Source organism: Sabethes cyaneus, chromosome 3, assembly GCF_943734655.1.
Source record: "Sabethes cyaneus chromosome 3, idSabCyanKW18_F2, whole genome shotgun sequence".
NCBI classification, from domain to species: Eukaryota; Metazoa; Arthropoda; class Insecta; order Diptera; family Culicidae; genus Sabethes; species Sabethes cyaneus.
Genome location: NC_071355.1, coordinates 91109584 through 91125680, shown reverse-complemented (window position 1 = coordinate 91125680; position 16097 = coordinate 91109584). Strand labels below are relative to the sequence as shown.

Genomic DNA, 16097 nt, shown 5'->3' with positions numbered 1-16097 from the left:
CTTGCCAATCTGAACACAGCGAATATATTTTCATGAACAGAATTTTTGTTACAAACAAAAAAAACTGCTTTTCAAATTGGCAGAGTCGATGACGACTAATTTCACCTTAAACGTCAAAATCACTGCCTTCGAAACGATGGCGATGGCGAGAAGTGTCCCGGTAAACTTTTTGAGGCTCTCGCTGCGCTTCAGCCGCCGTTTCTTCAAATGAAAGAAGAATATCTACAAAAACGATACTTATTTGGCACAAAATCAGACATCTTCCTTCAACCAAAAATATACGATACCAAAATAAAATCTCTAATGTACCGTCATCCGGGGCGAGATTGTGCCAAAACAGCATATATTTTTGTTCTTTAGCTCAGTATACACACAATTTAGGAACTAAGTTGATTTTAAACCTGTCAATATATACTAAATTGTTCAATTAACAACTACTGTAGAGATGGTTACAATGAAACCTAATTTTACTGGAAGTGCATGAACTTTGGCACAATCTCACCCCTTCTAGGGGGTGACATTGTGCCAAAAACATAAAGTTAGGCCAAAAACCTAAACAGTGAACATTAGCATGTTTATAAACAATACACATAAATATCAGTATAAAGTAGTTCATATGGGGCCCTCCATGAACTAAGTGGACTATTAGGGGCAGGGGGTCGGCCAAAAACAACGCATCATACAAAAAGTATGAACGAAAATAACCCGGAGAGGTCTGAAATAACTAAAAATGAGTTCGTAGTCAATGGGCAGCCTTTATATAGCCAGTAGCGCTTCTAGGGTTAACAAGGGGAAGATATATGAAGGGGTGTATCCTAAGGGGGCATACCTATTTGATCATTTAACAAAAGTAACCATTACTTCGTTCGAGAACCCGCGGCCGCAGAACATGTGGCCTATCCCACCTCCTCTCCACTCCTTTAAACTGGCAGTTTGTACACGGTATAGTATATTCGTCTTATATTAGAGTGTTTATTCAAAGTATCTGAAATTTCCAGAGAAAAAGTAAAAATTAGTTTAAATTATTTAGCAGACCTATGATGCTGTTTGCTCCAAAATGGATGATGCAATCTAATCTGTCGAAATATTGTGCTCAATAGTAAAGAATGTAAGTGTACTGACGTATTTTTGTTGTGTATGTGAAATCCACAAATTGGATCAATCATTATGGCTTGGCACAATCTCACCTCCGTGAAGCTCGAAAAGTACAAAGCTTCGAAAAATATTATTTTCGTAGTCAAAACTTATCCAACGCATAATAACCTTTCAATACATTGTAAATGATTAGTTTATATACCTTCAAAATAGCAAGTTGATGCGATATCTTGATTGGGTTGGTTTATGCGGGACATTTTTTACAAGCGTTATTTCCGAGTATTTTTGATCGCGAACTTTGAAACCCTGTTTAGGCTAACTAGTTTGCTAATATTATCTGTGCTCCATTCTAAGTTATGAATAAATATATTATGTTCATCATTATTTTGAATTTAGGTCACCAGTTTCTATAGATATAATAAATTTTTACAAATAAACATTTTTGGTTTTTGGCACAATCTCACCCCCGTGGCACAATCTCACCCCGGATGGCGGTACCATAGGAATCGGTTTACCTTTTGTCTAAGCTTGGCTTATGACGTTTTGGATATGTCGAAGTTGACCAACACTTACTGCTGGGGGCATCTATTGATAAACAACGGGAACTTAGTTGTGCACGTAATATTTCCTCTTTGTTTTGCGATGGTATACCCACCTTTATATTGCTTTATAATGATTATAATAACTGCATTGTACTTTTCCCGCGTATGATTAGTTACACCAGCACAAGAAGGGGTATTCCGGTCATCGGCCTCAGGCGACTGCTCCTCGCCTGAATACGTTTTACTTTTTTATTTGATAAAAGTCACATTAACAACTTGGGTCATTCGTAACTTCTGCGGGATTGGGATTTGAGCCCGGGTCCTTGGCGTGAGACGCGTGAATGCTAACCACTACATCGGGATTGACCCCAGTACATTCAACTTGTCCGCAGTACCTTGATCTGCCATCTGCCTTGTAAACTCCACTCACTCAAAGCATTTTGAACGAAAGCCTGGTGGTTTATTACCAAAACGTATGTGGATTGCGCAACAAAATCGATGCCTTTTTTCCGTGCAGAAATCGAACTTTGACGTCAACGACCTCACCAAAACGTGGCTCGATGAGATAGTTTACTCACAGCAGTTATTTGGTGGTTCGTGAACGGTATTTCGTTCCGATCGGAGTTCACATAATACCAGTAAATCACGGGATGGCCACGGTTTCAACGAAGTCAAGTGCTTCCATTAATCTGTTCTCCATCTGCAATTTACTTGGACACAGATAGGTAAGAGTAAAGTGGCCCAGCTAAGCGATGAGTTATTTCCGTTCTGCTTTGATTCTGAAGAGTTTGAATGCGTTTGCATCCTCCCTGTTTAATCGTTTGCTCACACCTGTTTAATCGAGGCTTTTTGGAACCCAACGTTACCGATCTCACATTATTATTCAGCGACTTTATATTCAATTCGGGCTCGTCTGGAATTATTCTATAAATATGCCACCAGCGATTGACATTTTGCTATAAAATATGCGGTGGTTTATGCTGACCTCTTGGGCGGTTTTCATCTCCTAGGTCTAGCACAAACTAACAAAGTAGTTAACAGAAACTCTCACCGTCTCGATACTTTATCAACAATTATGAAAGTCCGACTTGTTCACTCCATGCGCGGTTCATGGAAAACAAGTTCATTTAAAGCAATCTGAATTTTACTTACTTTTACTTTTGATGTACGGCAAGGTTTGGAAGGGGTAGAGCGGAAAGGAAGGGGGGGGGGAATTGGTAGCTATGCTTGACAAGTAGTCACAAAGTAGTGGACAAAAAGGTAGGAATCAAAATGACTACTTGTCAAGCATAGCTACCAATTCCCCCCCCCCCCCTTCCTTTCCGCTCTTCCACTCCTTCACCAAAAATTTTCATTTCTTTCCCCTACCGTCCCTTCATCAATTGTAGAACCATCGTTTTAAAAAACTATTAATATTTTTACGCCAATCGATCGGAAAATCTTCTACGCATCCACACTAGTAATAAAGCCTATTGATTTCAAAGTACGTACTATTGAAAAATTAAAAACAATGAAGCATTGCCCAACTGGAAATCCTCGCTTCGTGATCGGTTGGCAAAGACGCCATCATAGAAAAAAAAGGGACAAAATCTCCCCGTCCCAACAGGTCGAAAATTCTTTTCGACAATCTAAACCTATACTAATTTGAATCTGTGCATGGGAAGTAAGTCAAAACAAGTGACAAAGTCCCCTCGTGCCAACAAATTTCTTACGAACGCAGTTAAACCTAGTCCAAAAAGATATCTGTGTTAGGGAAGTGTACCAGAAAAATTACAAAAGTTTCTTGTGCCAACAGATCGCAAATTCTTCACGACGAGACGATTAAACCTAGGCGAATTTGATACCTGTGTTGGAAAAGTGCGCTACAGCTGTAGTGTTCGGTATAATATGATTCTGTGTGGATGCGCATGTTTACTGTTTCATTGGAAGTGTAGTGAAAAGATGTGCTGTTGATAAAATGGGGTTGAATTGGTAGAATCTCTTAAACGTTGGGGAACCATTTGTAATAAAAACAATCTTATATTTCTGTAAGCTAGCAAGAAAGCAATAATTTGTTAAATTGTTTCCAAATGCACATAGAAAAAACTCTGAAATCTTTTGAGGATTGGGAGGTACAAAATTACTTTGATAAATGATACATACAACGCATGAGCATACATGTATTTATGCGTACAGCATGTATGCATGAACAATCGAATGATTACATGCATGGGTACATACTACTATCACTACAAAAAGACTGACGTAGTCCTACGTCACCTATGCGTTCGTGTCTTGTACACAACCCCTCTAATTTATTTCACTTTTTCGGCGACAATCCGCTTATTGAATCTACATATGCCGAATTTATTCATTCCAACATCTTCGTCATCCGCGCTTATCCAACGGGTACGAGCCTCCTGGTCGTCGGCCTTGTTTCACTGGTCTCTCATCCGGCATGCTTGCTTTGTGGCCAGCACATTGTAGCCTGCCGTGTTTTAGTCGCCTCATAATATCCGCATCTTTGTATACTTGGTATATTTCATGATTTATCATTCTTCTAATATGCCGCCAAGATTTGATCGCGTAAGACGCACAAAAAGGCCAAACTGTTGATCGCTCTCTTTTAACGTCCATTCTTCGTGGCCGGGGGGGGGGGGGGGTACCGCCGAATGAATTACCCAATCCAATCTGTATTTTATTGTTTGTGATAATTTTACTATTCCTCAAGTTCTCAAGACCATTATGTGTCAAATGATTTTTTTAAATGAATAACAAATAAAAAATATTTGGATGAAGGCGTGATATTTAATTGCCCTTCAATGCAGATTCCGCGTTATGTCTTTTACGAACTGATAAGATTCTTAATTTTAAAGATAGCATTGTTGGTAAATTTACAAATCAAAAATATTGCGTTTAAGAGAGTTATAGCCATAGTCTTAAACATTTGGCTTTCCTAGATCGCGCTTATCCTCGTTTTACAATGTCAATTATATGGATGGGCACGCTGAAGTTGGCGTTGATTCTTTCTGGAACATTTATAGTCGTCAAAAGGTACTCCCAGATCCAGATCCAACTCTACGAGTATTGCAATCGTCTATTAATTGTTGTTTTTTTTTACAATTCCAAATTATAGGAACTCTTACAGTCGAAGAAGTATACAAAGACCGCGACCAGTTCGCCGCACTGGTGCGAGAGGTAGCAGCACCTGATGTTGGCCGCATGGGTATCGAAATCCTGTCGTTCACCATCAAAGATGTGTACGATGACGTCCAATATTTGCAATCGTTGGGAAAAGCACAGACGGCCAGTGTCAAGCGAGACGCAGACGCCGGTGTTGCCGAAGCAAACAGGTGAGTGGTTAAGAAAAGAAAATTTTTTGGTCAGTTTGATTTCAACTCTTTTTCTCGTTCACTTTTTGCAGAGATGCCGGAATACGGGAAGCAGAGTGCGAAAAGAGTGCAATGGACGTTAAATATTCGACGGACACAAAGATTGAAGACAACGCCCGAATGTATAAATTACAGAAGGCAAACTTCGATCAAGAAATTAATACTGCGGTATGCGATAACAATACTCGTATATTTAGTAGTTGAAACGTTTGCAATAATTTGATTGATATTTCAGAAAGCTGAATCTCAACTCGCCTACGAGCTGCAAGCAGCGAAAATTCGCCAGAAGATTCGTAATGAAGAAATTCAGATCGACATAGTAGAACGTCGTAAACAAATTGAAATCGAAACCCAGGAAATCGCTCGTAAGGAGTGTGAGTTATCTGCCACGGTTAAACTTCCGGCTGAGGCAGAGAGCTATCGTGTTCAAACTATTGCGGAAGGTAAGCGTACGCAAACGGTCGCAAATGCTAGGGCAGAAGCAGAACGGATCAAAAAAATTGGTGCCGCCGAAGCAGAAGCGATAGAAATGATTGGCAAAGCGGAAGCTGAACGGATGCGGATGAAAGCTAATGTTTACAAACAATACGGAGATGCCGCTATCATGAATATTGTGCTCGAGTCACTGCCAAAGGTAAGTGATATTTCCTGTTATGCTACTGCGACAATTCTTTAACTTCATAACCACGTTTTAGATCGCCGCTGAGATTGCTGCTCCTCTGGCGAAAACCGAAGAAATAGTATTAATCGGTGGTAACGATAACACAACGGCTGACGTGACACGTCTCGTTGGTCAGCTTCCGCCTGCTATCAATGCTCTTACAGGAGTGGACCTTTCCAAAGTGTTAGGCAAAATACCAGGAGCGAAAGCATAATAAACACAAAACTGGAGCGTACATTAACCGCAACCGTTGAGCCGTAAGATGTTCTAGCAAATCGTTCAAAAAAATGTATTCAATTGCGACATTTTTAAATTTTTAGTACACAATTCGTACTCATGTTTGTCCCAGACTATAAAAAGAAGGAAAAAAACGAAAAATATTTGGTTTACCAAATAGTCTCAAATTAGACCACCTCTGCGCTTGACCCTTTCTCGTCCGACTTTACACCCTAATCAGTAAACATGTTCACATATCCGGATAACATAATTAATCGGTGTAATTCAAAACACTGATTATTGTGCAACACAATTTTAACTACAGTTTCGAAGAGAAAATCTAACACAACAAGAACAAACTCAACGGTTCAGCTCTTACTTTCAACATTTAATTTACAAACCGCCAAATTACTATCAAAAAAAAAAAAATGGTTCATGCAGTCAACCAACATCAGCAGCAGCACACCTCTCATTTCCATAAACAGTGACTCGAAATCGAAATAAATAATCATATAATATTTTTGAGGGTCCACGTAAATCGAATACGTTAGTCTGTTCTTAATCATGGAAATTGATATTAAAAGCAACTTCTCGATAACTAGTTTAAACAATTCAACGTACATAAATATATATTACCATCAAAAATCGAATTACGACGACTGCCATTGCGGTGTGAACCAAAAAAAAAACACAAATCTTTCAAATGCGTGTGAGCATCTTTTTGTTATTGTTCGTTTGAACAAAGATATGCATGTTTTATTTTATATTAAGTTACGTTAATTACGTATTATTTTTTGTTTAGAATATCATTGTTTGATTACTGTGTTCAACCAACCCAAATATATTAAATGCCCATTTAAAAACTCTATAAACCCAAAAATGTTGCAAAAAAATCAGCAGTCATTAGTGCAACTTCATGCCGAATGAACGAAAAAAAATAAATTTTCAAATCAATCTTCTCAGTTTGGCTGAAAAATTACACAATTGAGCTATTGTACAAATATGTTATTTCATATAGTTTAGCCGATGCATCAACTTTGCAGTTTTTCGAGACCAAAAGCACTTTCTTTCCCCGCAAAGATATCCACAAGGCCACCTGGAGATCATCTGTTCAACGAATTATAAACCAAATCGACCACGTTGTCAGCGATGGGTAGCTTTTGTCGAACATTACCAACATGCACTCCCCATGGGGTGCGAAGATTGCCTCCAACTTGTGTAATGGTCACATGTGCGCTCAAATCTATCGACGTTATACCATTCGATACTTGGACAACCCAAAAACTGCCTGCAGGATAGGTCCTACCGTGAGAAAGGCCGCAAACGAGGCGCTAGGTGAAGAAACCACAAGTGCACGAAATAATTGGTTCTACGGGGAATACCAACAAGCGATGAAGAGGAAAATAAGTAAGATTAGGCGAACGGCCCACGAGCCGTTCAAATAAACCGGTTCACAGGAAACAACGGTCGACAGAAAGACTGCTATAAAGAACAACGGTTCTTCGAATGTACCGAAGCTTCGCAAATCTTTTTTTACTGACCAACTCTCAGCTTAGCGAACATGCGTACTTGCTGCTGCTACGATCCTTGTGACTCTCACAATCTCTCCCAGCCGCGATCTGGTCGCCGTCATTACAGCTGAAAATCTGGTCTACATTACCAGACGCAAGGCAAGACGTTTCGATCAAGTGCCACCCAAATGAAGCTGACAATATAAAACGCTAATCAGACCTCTAGGGACTTGAGAGTCCCGTTGTACACTTAACGAAAGTCAGGATACTACAGTAAGCCTGGTACGTCGCGAGGCAGGATTAGAAGGGCTCAATGAACGTGAAAGATGGCTCGATCAGATCAAAGCTGACTTGCGAATGCCGAGAAGCTCGAAAAATTGGCGACGAGCAGCGCAATGCAGATACACTTTTGAACACCTGTAATTCAAAAATACTATCTACGATTTTGAACCAGTTAACAAATTTTCAGTCAAAACAGAGAAGGTAGATCCAGATCGATTAGCAATCGTGGAACTGCTTATTATCGATCTGTCGTCTAAAAAGCACCTTATTCAAGCAGCTACATGGCTTAGCTCCTCGAAAGAACTGTTCAATCATCAGAGAAACGCTTAATCACTTTCGTTGTATTTGTATGTTTGACTCGCACACAAAAAGAATGTAATGTTTATCACGTGTATTGTGGAATACAATAATATCATAGGACACAAAAATTTTGTTCTCGAAGGCTTACCTGCAAAACAATTTTTCCTTGCAATTGTTCTAGTTAATTCAAAACCAGATTGAATAAAATTCACCTACTTTTCTTTTATCAATCACTAAGCAAATATGAAGATATTTTTCTCAGCCATACTGAAAAAGGGTAACTAATGTTCTCGCAGTTTTTGTAACTTTATTTAATACCATAGATCATATATTTTACGAAGGCACAAAATAATGCTGCCAGTAACGATATGAACATTTCTTTTTAGCCAAACCTATGACACATAAGTCAACTAACATTATTGTTTATTTCACTTATTGATTAAATATTGTTCGTTTCAATTGTTTTTCATTCTCATTTTTATACTTATTTAACATCTATTTTATAATATTCTCGAAGCCAACTTGTTGAATCTTATTAAATGTTGTAACAGACATTATTTAAGATGCCAATTCTTCCTCTATGTACATTCTAATTTAACTGAAAATCGATAGCTATCAGTATCTTTAGACTAGCGGAAAGAATAAACCTCTATAAAAATCCACTGGCTAGAAAACTAGTGTATCACACATCTAGAGAAAAAGTAGTAAATCAAAAAGGCTTCGGTAAAATTTCTTTAATCAAAAAACTAAACAAGATCGCGGATGCAATTATTCAGCATTTTTATAATGCCATCAACAGCCTTGCTAAAACAAATCTTATAGCTGATAAGTCTAGAAAAATACCAGTTTCGCGTTACATTATTCCAGCTTGTGAAAAAAAACAACGTACGACTACGCAGCTTTAAGAAGCCAACATGTGTGGCATGTTTGCTCGCTCGCTCTGTCCGCATAAATAGTTTATCGTTTTCTTCTTCTCATGCCACGCAAAACCTCTAGAATCGTACAAATTCCTCTAACTAAAAGTTTAGCAAAATCATTACACACTGTTGTCATCTTCAGTGCACAGCAAGTAGGATCGAAATTATACTAAACCCTAGTGCAAATTCACGACAAACCGAGTTCACATCCAGGAAGAGGAAACATAACTAAAAGGTAAACCTAACTGCAGATACAAAATGTATATTTTTATACTCCTTATATATATTGAGCTAGGCGAAGGAAATCAATATACAAATGAACGATATTAAAATCATATTTTTGAAGTCGTGTAGAACTAGAAAATATTCTAACGGAAGAAACTGCAAATGATGTCGGGACGCATCAGAATCAGTTGGCTTTTCTGCTTATTCAACCAGATGTTTAACGAATTACTATTACTTTCACGTTCCTCGCTGTGAAACGTCTACGAACATCACCTACCAATAGAAACCGTATCATTTACTTTGTCACAATAAGCAAAATGTATTATACTGAACCGAATGTTACTACATTTTTAACACACCTAAGTTAAAACTAACGCCAATTCTGTATTATAAGTTTACCAACTTGGGCGATGAACTTTCATCCTTAAATGCATTTGAACAAGAGTTAACCTTTTATAATAGGATAAAAATTAACGCAATGGGTCATGCAGAAGTAATTTCCGAACGAACTAAAAATCCTTTAAAATCATCAAATTAATATGCAAACCATTATCCTTCCCGAGTTTTGCCCTTTTCACTTTTTCCGTTTTTTGAAGTGTGTGAATGTGTTCCAAATCGATCGAGCAAATTGTGTAATCTTGTAAAAAAAACTCACGTACATGTTAACCTACACGAAACTTATTTCTGACCAAAGTAAACAATATATAATCACAGTCATCAGCAACCAGTGGTTAGTTTCTAAAAAATAAGCGTTGACGATGTAAAAGAAATAAAACTTTTAGTAAATATATGCAGAAAACGTGTAACAACTCTGATGATTTAAATAAAGAATTATGTAAGCGGTATTAACGAAACGGGCGGTGGAGTCTAATTATTGAGACTGTGGCAAAGAGTGAATAAAACTATAATACTCCACGGTAGGAGAGTCGGAAAATGGCATCTGATCACTATCTTAATGGCGGCCGATCATCCTTTTGCAGTGTGAGACTTTAAACAATGCAGTGTATGATGGCCCTCCTGCGAAATAGGACGGCCTTGCAAACCGGTACCATAAAAAATTAATATGCACTGGACGAAGAACAAGTAAATTCGGACATGAACAATCTGAATAGACCAACGCGACGAACACGAGCTTTGGATGAAAAATTCCGGGCGTGGAACTACCAATCTCTCAACTTCCAAAGTAGCTGTGCTCAACCACGTACTGAGGAAGCTGCAGGAGATGTACTGGAAGGCCCAAATGTACGTACAGCAGTCCCCCCAATAACGCGGTTTCGAATAAGAAGGTTTCCAATAAGGACGGTCTCGAGTGATTTCATTAACGCGGTCGAACGTCCTTATTGGAGTCTACGTAGCATATGGGAATTGACTTAATTGGGTCCAACATGGAATAACTCGTGATCCTGACCGTATAGAAGGTTCGTGTTTTCGACAAAGTTGTTCAGTACATCAACGGGTTTTCATTGGATTATATTATTGCGGAATTGTCTCACTACGTGGCGCTAGCGTATATGTAATACTCTTATATAGGCTATATCTTGTGCTGCTGACTATCTAGAAAGTTTCGGTCTTCGGGAAGGTTGCTCAAATGACTACCACCTTGAAGATAGCACGAAAAATAGCGCAGATCTGACTCATTACGTGGCGCTAGTGTATCTGTAATATGCTTAGACATGCTGTATCTTGCGCCGTTGACTATCTAGAAGATTGCGGTCGTCGGGAAGGTTACTCAAATAACTGCCACCTACATCTTCAAGATGGCATGGGAAATAGCGCAGAACTGACTCACTACGTGGCGCTAGCGTACATGTAATATGCTTAGACAGGCTGTATCTTGCACTGCTGACTATCTAGAAAGTCGCGCTCAAATGACTGTCACCTTCAAGATGGCACGAAAAATAACGCAGATCTGACTCACTACGTGGCACTACAGTCAGCAGCGCAAGATACAGCCTGTTTAAGCATATCACATATACACTAGCGCCACGTAATGAGTCAGTTCTGCGCTATTTTTCATACCATCTTGAAGGTGGTCGTTATTTGAGCAACCTTCCCGAAGACCGCCACTTTCTAAGTAGTCTGCAGCGCAAGATACAGCATGTATATAAATATTACATAAACGCTAGCGCCACGTAGTGAGGCAATTCCGAATTATTACGATCCAACGAAAAGCCCTCGATCTGCCGAACAACTTTGTCGAAGACACCAACGCTCTAAACAGTCAATATCACGAGTTATTCCATGTTGGAACCAATTAAGTCAATTGCCATATGCTACGTAGACTCCATTAACACGGTTTCCATTAACGCGGTCCCTATTAGCGTCCTTATTGGGGGGATTACTGTACGTTCAGGTTTGGTCAAACTATCTATCAGACATGCGGCAGTACACAAAAGCTGAGTACAGCTTTCATCGTGGTGGGCAATATGTTGAAACGGATGATTGAGTGGTGTCCAATCAGTTAATTGACATACGCATCATCAACGAGTACATCCCTCACTTCGGAAGTTCCAATAGTGAGACGGAGGAATTCTAGAACGTGAATGACCACATCCAAAATATGATCAAGATCGTCATCGAGAATTTCAACGCTCAGGGCGGCCAGAAGGAGGCATACAAACCGATAATTGGAGGGTTCAGCGCGAATCAGCGAATAATCGGCGAATTGACCTAAAACTTATCGATTCTGCAACTTCCAAAAACTTGGCCGTACGTATTACCTTCTTCCAGCATAAGCTGTTACACAACCAAAGACTGATTGCCTGTCTAAACTTCCCGGACATTATTGACGTCAGATCCTGACAAATAGCTAACGTTGACTCGGAGCACTACCGAGTGATGGTTATGGTGCATCCAACACTCTCCGTTATGAACAACAGTCAGTACCGATACGAGAGCTGAGCTACCGGAAAGAAACGATCTTGATAAACCCCCTGTCGAGGGCTACCTGAGGACCTCTCTTGTGGATCCAAACAGCTATCAACAGCGTAGGAAAGGACGGAAATCTTAAAGAACATGAAACGGCATTATCGGAAGGACTAGTAAGACAATGAATGGAGCAAGGCTATGAATAAGGAGAACACTGCGCAGAAGGTCAGGACGCGCAGTGCCACTCGTCAGAATTTGGAAAGACGCGGACAGAAGAAGATGCAGTGTGAATCTAAATCTTCTACTTGCAAGAGCAAAGCATCTGCTTCAAACACCTGGCTCAGACAGAGAAACATGGCGGCGGGAAAAGCCATTTCGAGGATGCGACATACATGAAACAAGTGCCGACCCCAACGATAGCTGAAGCTGAAGTTAAAGCTAGGGTAAGTTCGGTGACCGGACCGATAATAAGAGTGTTCAGCATGCATCCGCACACCCTAAGCCTCATCGACTTTGCCGCCTCCAAGAACATGGTCGTATGTAGTACCAGCATCAGCATAAACAAACACAGATCGACCATGTTTTGATTGACTGTCGGCACTTCTAAAATATTATTGAGGTCAGATCCTATCGAAGCTCTAACGTTGACTTACATTACTACAAGATGTGTCTAAAACTCTCCGTTGTAAACATTCGGTCTGATGCCAACTTCGATTAAATTTCGCGCGACCGAAACAGCTAGACGTAGCCGTGAACTGCGCGCATTCACTCGAAGCTGCGCTGCAGGAAGAGATAAAGCTGAACTTTACCGCTCTCCAGAACTGTTGGAATGCCATAAGAACCATTAGCAGTATAACAGTATACAAAGTTCCCACGTATTATTTGTTCGTTGACTTCAAAGCTGCATCTGATACCATCGACCGAAACGTGGTATGGAAAATCATGGATGAGCTCGGCTTCCCCGGGAAGCTGATTAAATTAAATAAATCTACGGTGGATGGTCACAGTACTTACTTACTTACTTATTCAGCCGAGAGCCGGGGTGGCTCTTGCCGTATCAAGAATTCCTCTCCATTGTACTCGGTCCTGGGCTACTCGTCGCCAATTCGTTGCGCGTCTCAACACACGCAAGTCGGCTTCAACCTGGTCGAGCCATCTAGCACGTTGAGCCCCTCTATTCCTGGTGCCGGTGGGGTTCTTGAAGAGAACGGATTTCACTACACAGTCGTCCGGCATCCTTGCGACGTGGCCGGCCCACCGTAGTCTCCCAACTTTCGCCAGGTGTACGATGGGGATCTCTCCAAGCAGTGCCTGTAGCTCGTGATTCATACGTCTCCGCCACTCTCCGCTTTCAGTCTGTACTCCGCCAAAACTAGTCCGTAACACCTTTCGTTCAAAAACGGCAAGTGCACGTATGCCTTCCGTAAGTAAAGTTACTGTCTCAAGTCCGTAGAGGACTACCGGTCTGATTAGCGTTTTGTACATCGTCAGCTTTGTGCGGCGGCGTATGCTCCTTGATCGAAACGTCTTGCGAAGGGAAAAGTAGGCTCGATTTCCAGCTTGAATGCGTCGTTGGATCTCCTTACTCGTATTATTGTCGGCGTTGACCAGAGATCCCAAATATACGAACTCATCAACCACTTCCAGCTCATCGCCGTCAATAGTCACTGTCCGTGGGAGACAAACGTTACTATCTCGGGAGCCTCTTCCTACCATATATTTGGTTTTCAACGCATTAATTTGTAACCCTATCCTCCTAGCCTCCGTTTTTAGTCTGGCGTAGATTACCTCCGCCGTCCCACGGTTTCTAGTAATGATGTCGAGGTCGTCTGCAAAGGCTAGGAGTTGGCTACTCTTACTGAAGATCGTTCCCCTCGTTTTAATGCCCGCTCGCCGGATCACACCTTCAATAGCGATATTGAACAACATACAGGACAGTCCATCCCCTTGCCGTAACCCTCTGCGCGATTCGAAAGGGCTTGAGAGTGTCCCCGAAACGCGCACGTAGCACATCACTCGTTCCAGAGTAGCTTTGATCAGCCGCGTCAGTTTGTCCGGAAAACCGTACTCGTGCATTATCTGCCATAGCTGTTGGCGTTCAACGGTATCGTATGCTGCTCTGAAATCCGCGAAAATATGATGCGTGGGCACGTTGTACTCTCGACATTTCTGAAGGATTTGTCGGAGAGTAAAAATTTGATCCGTAGTAGCACGGGCCCCCATAAAGCCCGCCTGATACTGCCCTTCGAATTCTCTTGCTAGTGGGGATAGACGACGCAACAGAATCTGGGAGAGCACCTTGTAGGCGACGTTGACCAGCGTAATGCCGCGGTAGTTACAGCAGTCTAGCCGGTCGCCCTTTTTGTAGATGGGACAGACTACGCCTTCTATCCACTCCTCCGGTAGTTTCTCTTCTTCCCAAATCCTTGAAATCAGCCAGTGAAGTGCCGTTACTAGCGGTTCTTGGCCATTTTTGAAGAGCTCTGCCGGGAGTCGGTCCTTCACGGCGGCTCTATTATTCTTCAGCAGACCGATTTCTCGTCGGATCTCTTCGAGATCGGGAGCCGGTACGCTGTTGTCGTTTGTAGGTACTCCGAGGTTAACTTCCATTGCGTCTCCTGCTGCTATATCGCCGTTGAGGTGTTCATCGAAGAACATGGTCACATGTCACATGGATGGTCACAGTGCTGTGTTCAAATTTCGGGTGGATTGTCGAGTTCATTCAAGTCTCGCAGAGGGCTATATCCAGCTGGTTGCCTCTCATGCCTACTATTCAACATAGCGCTACAAGATGTTATGTACCGAGCGAATATCAACACACGGGACACGATCTTCAACTAATCTAGTCAATACGTCTGCTTTGCCGATGACATGGATATTATCGGCAGAACATCTGTGGCGGTGGCTGAACAAGTACATCAGACTAAAGCGCGAAGCAGGAAAGAATCGGTTAAAGATAAATATGTTCGAAACAAACTATATGCTGGCCGGCGGAATCGATAACCGATAACCGTATAACGATCAATGGCGATGTGTTCGAAGTAGTTGACGAATTTGTCTACCTTGACTCACTAGTGATGGCGTATACACGTATACGGCTCGACACCATCCGTTATTCTCTATGAGCATGGAAAATGCTCGAGAATGGCTTGCGAATGCTCGTAACTTTCAGCACAGTAGAGCAGACTATGGCGAGTCCAGACCAAGAGTACAGCGAGTAAGACGGTTTGACCATGCGGAGATTTGGCGGCGAGTCCAAGGAATTTAAGAGCGACAGCCAACAACCAAGTGAACTGGGACAGTTATGTTCAACAGGCCATGTCGTAAGACGGAAAGTCAATTAAATCTGCTTTACAGCTAAGCAAAGCCTAGGTGTTACATTCCGTATTCGAAACTTGACGATCTGTTTTTACATGACAATCTTCGTAGCCAGCTGTAAGAGTGCAGGATAATTGCAGGGCTGGTGCTACGATCCTGTGAACTCTTACAGCTTCATCACCCAGCCGAGTTTAGGAAATTCCGAAAATCCATCATTCAGCAACATTAGCGCAACTATTGGTACAATCTAATTGAACCCAAAAATTTCTGCTACAACGAATGCAATTGTCTTGCCTAGGAAAAAAATATCTTGTTTGATAAAATAATATCCTACAAACATTAGTTGAAGCATACACCCCATGAATGAAAAAAAGAAATAACACGTTTTGAAGGTCGCCAGATTGTTATTTTCCCCTTAAGCATTAATATTACGAAACGCAATAATGCACTGCTTGCAACAACCGACAGCTCAAGTTGTTGCAACTATCATGTTGCATGTAATGCTTTTTAAGCGACTAACTATGACTAGAAAAAGATGAACAACATATAAATGTTTTCCTGCAATGCCAAAAATTGGGTTTCGTGTTTAAGTTTATTTCTAATTCAAATACGAATGGCAGTTCCCCAGAGTAAAACAAGGTGATCAAATGAAATAGCTTTATCTACACACCCTGCGATAACACGCGATGTGTTCTATTGCTGCTGCTGCTGCTCTGTAATTTCGTATGACGTGTTCAGCTATGACCTGTCAATAGAGATGGTAATAGTTTGAGAAATACCTACGCGCAAAC

At 41.1% G+C, this 16097-nt stretch overlaps 1 protein-coding gene across 6 annotated transcripts in view; it reads left to right on the top strand.

The window, feature by feature from the left end:
* The window catches only part of LOC128741252 (flotillin-2), a 366737-nt gene extending 356777 nt beyond the window's left edge, over positions 1 to 9960 (top strand). For 5 of the 6 annotated variants that reach the window (XM_053836929.1, XM_053836928.1, XM_053836927.1 and 2 more), the window contains 4 exons: positions 4753 to 4969; positions 5041 to 5176; positions 5244 to 5642; positions 5704 to 9960. In XM_053836929.1, the coding sequence (XP_053692904.1) occupies positions 4753 to 4969; positions 5041 to 5176; positions 5244 to 5642; positions 5704 to 5883 (932 nt within the window). In that variant the 3' untranslated portion in view covers positions 5884 to 9960. The remainder of the gene's footprint in view (positions 1 to 4752; positions 4970 to 5040; positions 5177 to 5243; positions 5643 to 5703) is intronic. The other variant, XM_053836930.1, reaches the window with a different exon arrangement.
* Positions 9961 to 16097: the final 6137 nt, after the last annotated feature.